The 12,622-nt window shown below is 62.2% G+C and overlaps 1 protein-coding gene across 1 annotated transcript in view; it reads right to left on the bottom strand.

The window, feature by feature from the left end:
- ATP2C2 (ATPase secretory pathway Ca2+ transporting 2) overlaps nucleotides 1-12,622 on the bottom strand; it is a gene marked incomplete at both ends in the record, with an annotated part of 46,320 nt that overhangs the window by 1,912 nt on the left and 31,786 nt on the right. The window contains 13 exons of the mRNA XM_081273571.1: nucleotides 615-762; nucleotides 1,561-1,677; nucleotides 1,759-1,827; nucleotides 2,347-2,513; nucleotides 3,317-3,367; nucleotides 3,443-3,540; nucleotides 4,740-4,910; nucleotides 5,509-5,665; nucleotides 7,171-7,272; nucleotides 9,388-9,477; nucleotides 10,282-10,383; nucleotides 11,232-11,329; nucleotides 11,466-11,590. Of these exons, the coding sequence (XP_081129697.1) occupies nucleotides 615-762; nucleotides 1,561-1,677; nucleotides 1,759-1,827; nucleotides 2,347-2,513; nucleotides 3,317-3,367; nucleotides 3,443-3,540; nucleotides 4,740-4,910; nucleotides 5,509-5,665; nucleotides 7,171-7,272; nucleotides 9,388-9,477; nucleotides 10,282-10,383; nucleotides 11,232-11,329; nucleotides 11,466-11,590 (1,495 nt within the window). The remainder of the gene's footprint in view (nucleotides 1-614; nucleotides 763-1,560; nucleotides 1,678-1,758; nucleotides 1,828-2,346; nucleotides 2,514-3,316; nucleotides 3,368-3,442; nucleotides 3,541-4,739; nucleotides 4,911-5,508; nucleotides 5,666-7,170; nucleotides 7,273-9,387; nucleotides 9,478-10,281; nucleotides 10,384-11,231; nucleotides 11,330-11,465; nucleotides 11,591-12,622) is intronic.

Below are 12,622 nucleotides of genomic sequence, written 5' to 3'. Positions count from 1 at the left end.
CAGAACCCTCCCCAGCTCTGCCACGCAGCATCGTGGGCACAGGTTTCTGGGCATCTCTTGCCTCTACCTCCCCCTCCTGCATGGGACTCTCCCTGGCCCTCCCAACCCAGAGGGACAGGCACGGTGGCATACGCCTGTAATCCTAGTGACTCAGGAGGCCTAGGCAGGAGGACCTCAAGTTGGAGGCCAAATGGATTCCCGGCCTCACTGCCCAGCCTTGCCACTGTAGGACCCAGCCGGGCCCTGCCCCTGCAGGCCATGACGAGTGACCCATGACGAGATGCCATGGAAGGTAAGCCAGGAGGACTCTCTAGGTCCCCAGTTGCTTTCTGGTGACAACAAAAGTGGAGGGGGCTGTGTCCCCTCGAGGAGGGAACCTACGTCTGTTGTCAGCCTCCATCCGTTCACGCCTGGCTGCCGCCTGGCTGGGCACCCACCCACTGGCCTGTGCCCTCCAGGCAGGCAGTGGCTCCCCCCGGCTCCTGGGCCACCCTTCCCTGTGTTGCGTGTCCCTGTTCCCTCTGGTGGTCCCAAGTTCTCCATCTGCCTACGCGTCCCCCCTGACTGGGCAGGGACCGTCCAGCCCCAGTGTCAGCCGACGGACAGTGACTCACCTCTTTCCAGAAGACGAACAGGGTCCCGCTGATGATGGTGGCAGCGGACAGGAGGGTCTTCAGGATGAGGGCGCGACTCAGGATTGTGTCCCTGACGTTCCGTGGGGGCTGCCTCAGCATGTCCCTGTCCACGGGCTCTACCCCCAAGCTGTTCCCAAGACAAGCGACACTCTGATGTGCACCAGAAACAGAGGAGGACCTCGGCCCAGACACAGGCCCGAGTCAGGCTGCCAACCTGCTGCAGTGCCCGCCAGGATCTCCCGGCCTTCCCCATGCCCCCTCGCCCCTGGCCACCTCTGCCTGTCCTCGAGATAGCAAGGGCAGGCCACCCAGTGGGTGATGGCACCGGTGCCTGCCTTCCTACCACGTGGTGATCTCAGTGACCTGGTCTTTCCTAGTCTTTAGGCAAGTCCCAGCTCCGGGGGGGCCCTCTGGAGGGGCTGTGAGAAGCGGGGCCCAGCTTTGCCCACTGCAGGGCCCCTCAGTCCCAAGAGACTCGCCTTCTGCTACCAACCGGCAGGATGGGGGCTCACCCCGCCGTGGCTGGCCAAGGGCCCTTGTTGTAGAAGAGGCGGCTCCAGGGCCGGGGGTGTGGTGAGCTAGGCCGTCCCTCCCTCAGGCTGTGCTGCTGGTCACATAGAACAGGTCTGCCCGGGATACCACCTGGTGTGCCGCTCAGCAGGGTGCCAACCCCAACCCGTCTTCCCCCCCGCGCCTGTCTGCACACAGCCAGCGGTGCATGAGCCCCCTTGGGATGCCTGCCCCGGGCCAGCAGCCGGGGGACAGCCAGGACCAAACCCAACCCCACCTCCACAGTTGTGTCACCGCCCAGCCCTGCTCCGCTCCTTCCCCCTCAAAGCAGGTGGTTCTCTGGCCTCCTCTGGTGGGGCTGGGCCTTCGTCCCTGCTGCAGGCCTGGGGTGGGCCCGGCCCCACTGTCTGCTCACCTCTGTGCGGGTGGCCCGTCCATGATGATGTTGACCCACAGGATCTGCATGGCGTTGAGGGGACTGGGCAGGTTGAACACGATGGAGAGGGTGAGCAGGCTCAGGGCCGAGATGCTCCTGCGGGCACAGCACAGACGCAGCCGTCAGCGCCACCCCGCGGACAGGTGCCCGGGCCGCGGGACTGCGGGCCCCACTCACGTGCTCAGCTGGAACCGGACGAAGTTCTTGATGTTGTGGAAGATGGCCTTGCCTTCCTCTACGGCGCTCCTGCGGGGAGGGACGGTGTGGGCAGAGCGGTCCTGCAGGCCTGGCCTCGCGCAGTGCTGGTGAGCAGGCGGGCGGCCCTGCAGGTACTCTGGGGACCTGCCCTGAGGCCCTGTAGCCCTCTGTTCACGAGGTACACTCAACGCCTCCAATTACCGTCTGGCTGAGCCTGGGCCACTCCTTGGCTAAGACCCTGCAGTACTTAAAGGCCACAGCAACTGGCCGTCTGAGACAGGACCCCAGGAGACGGCATGAGGGGACCTTCCTGAACCTGCAGAAGGCTCTGCCTGGGCTCAACCCCATTTTTATGGAATGGCGCTGCCACCCCCCAGGACCCTGCTTTGAGAGGCGCCTGGGGACACGTGCCAGAGTCTGGGCCGAGTTTCAGGAGGCAGCTCTCTGGGGACCCTTGGACCCCTCCTCAGCAGAACCCTGCCCCGCCCCATCTCTCCCTGCCGCAGGTCCCGGGGGAGCTGGTCACCCCAGCTCTGGCCACCGATGACCTGCCGGCGCACCGCTCACATGATGGTGGAGAAGTTGTCGTCCACCAGGATCATGGTGGCGGCCTCTTTGCTGACGTCAGTCCCCGTCTGCCCCATAGCGATGCCGATGTCTGCAGACTTGAGGGCCACCGCGTCGTTCACACCGTCCCCCGTCATGGCCACAATTGCCCCCGACTCCTGCAGAGCCTTTGGGAAGAGCAGGCGCCGGAGGCTGCAGCCAGAGGCCCCCTCCAGCACCTCCTCCTGGCCTGGCCCTGTGGGCTGTGCGTGGCCGCAGAGGACCAGGAGCCAATGAACCTTTGCTCCTTTTTAAACGTTTTCGCTCAGGTACTTTGTCACAGCAACAGGACACTAGCAGATGAGGAATCTGTGCCCTAAAACCGTGATGTGCCCAGTACATAGATTTTTTTTTGAGGAATAACTAGAGATTATGCAAGTGACATCAAAAATACCAAAAAGAACTCAACCAGCCCCAAAATAACATGAAAGAAAAAACCCAAGAACTCAGGAGCAGGTCTCAAGCCCTGTGCCGGGAGGCCAGGAGCACTTCCGGGACCCACTCAATCCTAAAATGACAGCCTTTTCCTCAGGACCTTCCTGTGGGACAGGAGGCGATGACATCAACAGTGCCCCCGGTCCACAAGTGAAACCAAGACGTGGGGCAGCTGTCAGGCCCAGCCCCTGCCCCGCCCCGCCACGCCACGCCACACCCAGCTCCCGATGATCCTGTCTCCCCTGTCGGTGGCCAGCGGCCCCCAGTCCCATTTCCATCTCCTAAAAGGGTCCCTTGCTGTCGTCTGGGCTTGTGCCTGCCCTGCAGAGGTGACATTCCCCAGAACCCATGCAGCTAAACGTGGCCACGTGGCAGCACTCGGCGCGGTGGCCTGGGCACTGGGTGAAGTGGAGCCAGGCTGGAGACACGGCCGCCCACCCTGGACTGTCGCTCGAGGGACAGTGAGCCCCAGGGGCCACCGTCGGGCACCGCTTACCTTTATGATCTTGAGCTTGTGCTGGGGGCTGGTCCTGAAGAACACGGACACCTGCACCCGCAAAGTGAGGAGAGTCACCCACCCGGGGCTCCCCCGCCCCCGCCCGCCGCGCCCGGGACAGCCCACCTGCCCGACGCAGGCCGCCAGCGCACGCGGCTCTGTGCCCGCCACCTCCTCCCCAGACATGGCTCTCAGCGTCCCGTTGCACAGGCCGATGCTTCTTCCTTCAGGGAGAATCCGCACTGAGGACCACACGGGCCCCGGATGGTGGCCCACCCCCCGCCTGTCATTCCATAGCCCCGATGTCCCTTCCGACTTGAGTGTGGAACGACAATAAAACCACGACGGACACCGTGTGCTGAGCACCTGCCACGTTCCTGATCTCAGTTCCACCCCAGGACGGACGGGCAGCAGGCCTGATTCTCCAGCCAATAAAGGGTAACACTAGGACCTGAAGTGGTTCTGACTCAAGTCTGTGATCCTTTCACACTAGACCGCCTGGGACAGAATGGGGGAAAGCCAAGGTGTGACGACACTCACAACAGTCGTCACTAGAATAGGAGGAGGAGACTGAGGGTCAGAGTGGCTCAGTGATTTGCCAAGGGTACACAGCTAGTGGCAGAAGCCAGACGGAAACTGTCCATTGTGCATGATGCTGCCTGCGAGGTGAAGTCACATCGCTTCATGGACATGGGCCATCGCAACACGGTTGGTCCTCACTTTCCATGAGGACCCCTTTTGGAAAACCTGCCGATATTTTGCAAACAGATACATTTTGGAAGGTGGAGCAGTAGGGCACTGGTCAGTGAATCTCAGATTCTTTTTTGGGGGACAGGGATTGAGCCCCATCTCCAGCTCCCCCAACCCTTTTTTTCTTCCTTTGTGGAGCTGGGATTGTAGCCAGGGCCTTGTGCGTACCAGGCAAACACTGCACCAGCTGAGCCTCAGCCCCAGCCCTCCTCCCTGCCTTTTTTGGTTTTTAATATTTTTTAGTTGTTGTTGGCCTTTATTTTATTTGCTTATTTGTACCTGGTGCTGGGAATCGAACCCAGTGCCTCACACGTAGGAGGTAAGCGCTCTACCGCTGAGCTACAACTCCAGCCGTCCCCCAGCCCTTTTTATTTTGAGACAAGGTATCTCCAAGTTGCTGAGGGTCTCACTCAGTAGCCCAGGCTGGCCTCAAACGTACAGTCCTCCTGCCTCAGCCTCCCAGGTTGCTGGGATCACAGATGTGGGCCACTGCACCCAGCTTTGTTGGAGCGCTGGCGACGGAGCCCAGGGCCCGCTGCGTGCGGGACAGGAGCTGGCACCCAGCCTCATCCTGGCCTCTCAGTCCGCTCAGCACTGGGAGGAGGGTGCGGCCTCCTGGCCAGGTGCCCTGAGGACTGAGGGGCTATGGCCCTTTCTGCCTCCCGCCCCTTACCGACCGCCAGGGCCGTCTCCAGGGCGTCTCCTGTGATCATCTTCACGGACACCCCGGACTCCAAGAGCACCTCAACGGCTTCCTTCACACCGGCCCGCGGGGGGTCAATGATGCCCACGAGACCCAGAAACGTCAGCCTCCCAAGCTCGGGCCCAGAGGCCAGGGCCAGCACTGCGGAGGGACCGGGACCAGTGAGGAGTCAGGGCCTGTGGGGCTGTTCTTGGTCCCCGCCAGCCCCCCGTGGGTCCAGATCCTGTCTGCAAGGGGCTTGGGCACAAGTGCTGGACTCCAAGGAGAAGGGGGAGCGCCCGGCACAAGACAAGTGGCCTAGGATCATGACCCCGCCAGCAAGCGTGGCCCCCAGAGAGCCCTGCGGGTGTCTGCGGGCCCCATCCCGCCGGGTTCCAGAGCCTGGATGGCAGCGCCAACCCAGCCGCGGTCCCCAGTGGTGCCCGTCCACTGTGGCTGCTCTACTGTGTGCCGGGCCCTGAGGGGCTGGAGGCCCGGCTTCCCCACAGAGGTGGCCGGGCAGCTGGCGGGCGCCGTCCTCCACCTGAGCAGCAAGGGGCGGCCTTTGCCCTGTGGAGGCGCCTGCGCTGGCTGAGAAACCCTGGCTCCCGTCTTCACCTGCCCTGACCCCAAGCTGCTGGGCTGCCGCAAGCACGCAGCCTGCTGGCCACTCTGGCGGATGGCCGGTGGCTAGCCCGGCCCTGTGCCTCCCGCGTCAAGGCCACGTGCAAGCTGAAGGCCCGGCGGGCCCGGCACTGACCCCGCAGGCCCAGCGACCCCATCCTCTTCTCTTCCTGCAGGCAGAAGGCGCGCTGCTGGGGCGTCAGGGGCAGTGGGAGGCCCCCGCTGTTGTACGTGGTGCAGGAGCGCATCACCTCCTCGAAGGCCCCCTTCATGAAGTAAACGTCGTCCCCGTCCTGGAAGAGACCACGGAGCCCGCTGTCAGTGGGCGCCTGGGGACAGAGGGGCCGCCACCGTGAGCCCGAGGGTCCAGAGACATGCAGTACGCTCTCGAGAGCTGCCACCGTGGATCCCCCAATGGCTGACAACACAGGACCCCGTGCAGGGTTTGGAATCCACGTGCTGGAGCGAGGACAGCCACCCTGTTCCACGACAGGTCCCCTTGTCCCCATCACAGCCTCCTGCGTGTTTCACTGGTGAAGCCCCCAGCCAGCGCGGGGTGGCGGCTGCCTCCGAGTGCTGCGCCTGTCTAGTCTGCTCCCCGCTGTGCCCGAGGGGAACCCTGGGGGGCCCAGAGAACGGAGACCCCCGCTTATTAGGATCCGCCTCACACACATGCAGCCCATGTGGGCAGGGCCAGTCCCCACCATGTCCCCAGTGTGGGCACAGTGCCCACCTGGCTCCCGGTGAGGGGCTGCATGGTGAGCAGTGTAGAGGGCTCCCGGGACGCGGCACTGTGCCGAGGGTGTGATAGAGCCTGAGCAGCCCGGCTAAGCGGGGAGGGACACTGCCTCGGGGGACGGAGGGTCGGGAGAGAAGGGCAGAAGTGGAAGGAGCTTTCATTTCATTTCGTCACATTTCTGTGTTTCATATTTTCTCATTGGAACTTGTTAGCATTGTATTTGGGGGGGAGCAGTTAGAAGGCAGAGGCTGAGGCAGGAGGATCGGGAGTTCAAAGCCAGCCTCAGCAGTGGCGAGGCACTAAGCAACTCAGTGAGACCCTGTGTCTAAATAAAATACAAACTAGGGCTGGGGATGTGGCTCAGTGGCCGAGTGCCCTGAGTCCAAAACCTGGCACCAAAGTAAAAAAAGATTAGAAAGCATAAAAAAGATCCACTCATGGCCTCTCTGAAGCATTCAAGATCTGCAGGTGTGTCCCCATGAGGCAAGTGTCAGGCACGTGCTGACTGAGCCACCCAGAGCCAGAGGGAGGAGAGGAGGGCAGAGGGCAGGTTGGTGAAGACAACCTGAAAAGCCACAGGAAATCTACCGTGGCAAAAATAAATAAATAAATGAACGGAAGCCCGGCTGCGGAGCCCGGGAGACTTGCGGCCTGGGCATGCGCCCCAGTCGCTGCCTGCAGCCAGCACAGCAGCGGGGTGCACCTGCGTGTGTAAGTGTGAGCCGGACACTCAGCTCTGGGGTGAAAGCAGGTGCCTCTGGGGCCGCTCCAGTCACAGCCCAGGGCAGCCACATCCCCAGGGAGCTCGGGTCCCTGGTCCCGTGTCTGGGTTCCTGACGGGGAGGTTGGAGCGGAGCCTGCGACTCTGCATTCCTCACAGATTCCCAGGTGAGGCTGGGGTCGATGGGCAGCGGGCAGCTGCTGCTGCAGTTGAGGAGCCCCGAAGAGGCCCCAGGTGGGTCAGTGCCGTGGCTGCCACCGACGTCCCCTTGACCCCTGCACTTAGTGGCCTTATTTTGGAGCAGGGGAAGCGAGCCCAGGAGCAGAGCCGCGGCTCACCTCGTTCTTGCGGCTGCACCTCACCGCCATCCACCTCTGCTCTGAACTGAAGGGGATCTCCTTTCTTCTTACGTAGGAATCCTTGATGTCACTCAAGTCCATCTACGATCACAAAATGGGACATTTCAGGTGTCACTCTAAGCTGGTCTTGATGCAAAGCTCGGCTCATTTCAGTCACTCATTCAGCCACCTCAGGAGGAGGAATCAAGCTCGCAGCTCCCAGGTGACCATTTGTTCTCAAGTGTCCCACCCAGAGAGAGACGTCTCTTTTCTGTCCCACGACAGAACCCATGGTCTCTGCCTGGTCTCCACGGGAAACCTGCTCAGGGTCTCTGCCAGGACTTGAGGGGACAGAAAATTCCCAGAAAGGATCCCTGTGTCAGGGATGTGGCCCTGCTGCCCGCAGCCCACCAGCCAGGCCTGTCACCCATGTGCTCTCTGGTGGCTTTGGGTCAGTTACTCGGAACCCATACCTGAACCTCCCCAAATACAAACTAGTCCCAGCCACGCACAGGACTCAATGGGACGGGGAGGGGTTTAGAAAAGGGGCTTCCAAAGAGACCCCTGAAGGGACGTGGTAGGGGTCGAGCGATGGGAAGTCCTGATCCCGGACCCGTGAACGTGGCCTCCTTGGAAGCAGGCTCTGCAGCTGTCAAGTTCAGACCAGGTGATATGGTGGCTCAGATGTAAGGAGAGGGACACGCAGGAGGTCACGTGTGACATGGGTCAGAGCCTGGGCGGTGCAGCTGTGGCCAGGGGATGCTTGGGCTCCGGCACAGCGGGGCTGCAGAATGACCCTGCTCCACCCCGATTTCCACCGCTGGTCACAGAACTGAGACTCCACAGGTTTGCGAGGCTTCAAGCCAGCCGGCATGTGGCACTTTGTTCTGGTGACCGTAGGAAACTCATCTAGGGGAGGTGAGGGCCTGACCCTGGAGCCACTGGGCCCGCTGAGGCTACACGCAGAGCTCAGTCCCGGGCCTGCCCATGAAGGCACATTCTGGAAGCTGGCAGGAGAGGGGGGACTCAGGGTGTGGCCCCAGCGGGACAGTGAGGCCAGGTTCTCTCTTCCCTTCTGGACCCAAGCCACTTAGGGGAATGTGTCCCATGCTCCCGACACGTTCCAAAGGAACTGTCTCCTGGGACTGGAAGGAAAACAGGAAGGTGGTACCTCAGGGTCCTGGAGTGGGGAGGGTGCTTTGCTGGCCTGTCCAGGGACTCACTAAGGGCCACTGGCACCTCCTTCCCACCCCGCACTGGCTTCTAGAAGGTGGACCCGGAGGAGGCAGAGGGCTGTGCTGGAGGGAGGGACAGGTGGACAGGGAGGCACAGGACAGCACAGGTGCCCAGGAAGGGGACACTGAGGTGACATTGGAGAAGTCAGAGAGAGACAGTGGGAGGAAGGACAGACGGGGGCCACAGCATAGGCGGAGCGGGGCGCAGCGTCTGGATGGGCAGGAAGCAGAAGGAGCACCCTGAGCAGGCTTTGACCCTGACCCTGACCTTGACCTTGACCTGGGTCCAATCAGACCTCCATCAGAGACAAAGTTCCCTTCTACACAGAGGGGTCCATGGATGTGCAGGGCTGGGGAGCTGAGGGCTCCTGCACCCATGGCCCTGGCTGGCCCTCGAGAAGGACGGGGTATTGGGGGGGCACTGCCTCTTCCCTTGGTCCTTCGCAACCCCCTGCGTCTCCCACTCCCCTTCCCACTATCCTCCTCCAGTTTTGCTGCGACTTCTGCTGATTGGTCCCTCAGTACAGGGCACAGCTGCCCACACACTGACCGCCCTGGAGCTCCGCCCACCGTGCCCCACCTGTGCAGACCCTGGGAACGGGCCCTGGGCACGGAAGGGGGAGCATTCTGCAGAGCCCAGAACTAAGGAGGGACCTGCTGTCAATCAAGTGTACAGAAAGGAGCCAGACCCTGCTGGTTGGACCCCGGTGAGCAGAACAGTGATGGGTGCACGGATGGGTCTTGTCCCTCTGTCCGTCTCCCCAACACCCACAGGGGTCTGGGCCGTGGGGGTGGTCGAGATCCTTCTGGAACCCTGGCAGAGGGCTAGAGACGTGGAGAACTCTCCAGGGCCACACACCACCCTTGCCAAGCCCCCCTCCTCCACGGTCAGCACTGTTACTGCGCTTCCCCCCAGCCGGGCCAGAGGAGGTCCTCCTGTCCCACCCAGCTCCTGGAGAGGACCGCGGCTGCCTGACCCTACCTTCATGGCCAGCGCGATCAAGGCGCCGTCTGTGGGCTGGCCCACCACCGTGTTCTTCCTGATGTCAGCGTTGTTGGCGACACAGCCTGCCTGGAATGTCGGCACTTAGTACCAGGAGCCGCTCCCGGGCCCTGGGCTCGCTCAGGACGGAGGAGACGTCGGGCACTGCAGGCCTGCCCTGTGGTCAGAGCTGCCCGGGGACAAGCCGTTCCTCCAAGCAAATCAGCACCTGGCTCTTCAGAAGGGACCGAGGACTTCCTGCCTGGGCAGAGTGTCAGCTCCCCAAAGCCCGGGTCTGGGACGCCAGGGAGGCAGGTGGGGTGAGGCTGCAGCCTTAGAGACGGACACTGACCCCACGGAGCTGCACTGGGAAGGAGTGGACGCTGAGCTGTGTGGCCCTCAGTTGAGACCCATCTAGAAAACCCAAACTAGAAAGAGCCCGGGCCTCCCGGCTCCCCTCCAGGGCTGGCTGGCGGGGTGGGTCCGGCACTGTCCCGTGTCCCTGAGCCTGTTCTCAATCTGCAGAGCTGAGACACTGTCCTTATCATCATGAAGTGGCACCCTGAGGACCTGAACAGGAGGGTGCTCCCTGAGCCTCATGGAGGAGGAGGCTGGGACTCCATGGAGGGCGCCGCCACGCCGAGGGGAAGGGAGCCACAGAAAGGACGGCCAGGCGTGGCGGCCACAGTCGTGTGTGTGGCCTGCTCATTCTCAGTGGCCACCCAGCACCCTGAGCAGGGCCCAGCAGCCAGTCCTGAGACTCTCTGTTCCCTGCCCTCTGTTTCCAACTGTGACAGCCTAACCTGGGTGTGGCCCAGCCAGTGCCAAGAACCAGCGGGTCCAGCTCCGCTGTCCCCAGGTCTGTGAGCATCGCACCCCGCTGCCCCGACTCACCTCCACCAGCTTCCCCACGGAGACGTTGGAAAACCCCCTGATGACCTCCTGGGACGGTAGAAGACACACGGTCCCTTGGCCATTATACCCGACTCCGCTGACCTGCCAGGGCACAGCAGAAGCATGGATGCCACCAAGAGTCACACCAGCTCCCTGGGCAGCTCACAGTCTCCCCCCCGGGGTCCACACTGGGGACATCAGCCTGCACAGGAGGAGGAGCCCTGCCGGATGCCTGTCACTCAGGGGCTGAGCGGGCTGTGGCAGGGGTGTTGGGGCGCCTGCTGCAGGCCGTGAAGCCACGGTCAAGAGCGTCCAGCAGGAGCGTGGACGAGCACTCTGACCTAGAACAGTGGAAGGTGCTTTCACACCAGCCAGAGGGCCAGTCCTCAGCCTGTGCTGCCCACCGGCCTCTGCCAAGGCAATGCCCCTGCCACGGGGGGAGGCAGCCACTGTGGCACGTCTGTGGCACGTCTGCACAGGGACGTGGAGTGTGCCAGTGAAACTCAGTTGGTGAAAGTAGCCACTGGCCCTTGGGCCCTAATTTGCTGACCCCTTGCTGTGGTTCTGGGGACTCGCGACGGGCCGAGCCCCTGGCAGCGAGGAGCAGGCAGAAGCGGGCGCGTCCTGCCAGGCCCGCAGGGAGGAGGAGGGCGCCTTCTAGCCTTTACATCCGTGATGAGGCCGGGAGGTCGCTCAGTGTGGAGCCTCTGCCTCGCATGCCCGAGGCCCTGGTCCCCCCCGCCCTGCAAAATACTTAGGTACACTTCAAAACGTGATCCTTAAAAAACAACTAAGAAATAAAGAAGGCCACCTGACATCAGCCCGGGCTGCAGGACACCCAGGGCCCTTGTCCTCACTGTGCTCCTGAAGTGGCCAGGGCCTTCTCCAGGAAGGCCAGGGCCACAGGGCGCACCACGGCCTCTGGCCCCACAAATCCCTGGTGCACTCACCTCGGCGTGGAGCCCATCGGACGTGACGAGCTGGGTCACTGTCATCTCATTGGCCGTCAAGGTCCCAGTCTTATCAGAACAGATGACGTTGCAGCAGCCTGGTACAGAGACGTTGGTTTAGGCAGAAGAGGGGTCGCTGCCACCAGCCCTGAGCCCGTGAACACCGAGGTCCAATGGCCACCACCCAAAGCTCTGCTCCATGATCCACAGGGAACCCTCCAGAGGGGCCCTCACCCAGCGTCTCCACGATGGGCAGCTTCCTCACAATGACCCGCTTCTTGGCCATCCGGAGCACTCCCAGAACCAGCGTCACCATGACAACGATGGGCAGACCCTCTGGAATGGCTGCCACGGCCAGGCTGGATGGACAGTCCCAGGAGCCACACTTCACATGGACTCAGGGACCACGTGTGTCCCCCTGGGGCTGGCCATGCCTTTAGCTAGCGAGGCTTGTCCCCATCCGGTCTCCGTCCACAATCCTGGGGCGAGCCCGCTTCCTCTCCATCACCTGCTGCCCTGCGCCCCCCTGCAGACCTGCTGGGGAAGTGACCCCTCCGAGGCAGCCCAGCTCAGTAGGAGTTAGCGCCTGTGGCTGTCTTTTAGTGCTTTTCATTTAAATCATTCTTACTTATTAGAGGGACACAACTCTTTGGGTCTTTGAAAGGAAATTCTAGAATTAGCAATAAGTGGGAAGTGGCAGTGGGCTTGAGGGTCCCCCTGGGTCACTTGAGTTTCATCTTTCATTATTCTAGTGACTTAGATACTTCCCCTGAGGAACCAGGACACGCTTTGCCACCGAGCTGATCCACTATGGGCGACTGCTCTTTTTAACTCCTCTGGACAATGTGACCCCCCCAGAGCAGTGGTTGATTGGATGAGAGGAGAACATGTGACCCAGGCTGGGCCAATGAGATGCTTTCTCTTGGGAATGTGACTTGGGGCTGAGGCCCTTCCATGTTCCCTCCCTTGGGCTCCTTGGGTGTGTCCACAGGTGAAGGGGCACAGGAGAGGCCTTTCTGGCTTAGGTGTGCTAAGGCTTTGCCACACTGGGGCCAAAGGGTCCCACATTCCGCACTCCAGGAAGGGAGAGATGGCGCCAGGCCTGGGGTCTGGTCAAACCCTCGGTGGCGCCCAGGACAGGCGGGACTGCAGTGGGCGCCACTGGGAGCTGCGGGCTTGGTGCTCCCCTACTGTGCTCTCTGCTTGGATGTGTGCTGGAAAGCCCCCTTAAACTTAAACTGCAAAACAAAGCACGACAACCAAACGGTCATCAGGGACAGCAAAGACTGCTGCCCACGGCACCTGGGCCGACTCGCCAACAGGTGGTCCGTGGGAGCCAGGCACCGAGGCCGGGGCACGGCCCGCCAGGGGGAATGTTCAGGACAGGTGAC

This window comes from Spermophilus citellus (genome assembly GCF_964194105.1).
Source record: "Spermophilus citellus genome assembly, chromosome: 18".
In the NCBI taxonomy this organism is placed as follows: Eukaryota; Metazoa; Chordata; class Mammalia; order Rodentia; family Sciuridae; genus Spermophilus; species Spermophilus citellus.
Note: the sequence above shows the minus strand (reverse complement) of the source record. Positions and strands in the feature narration are given on the sequence as shown.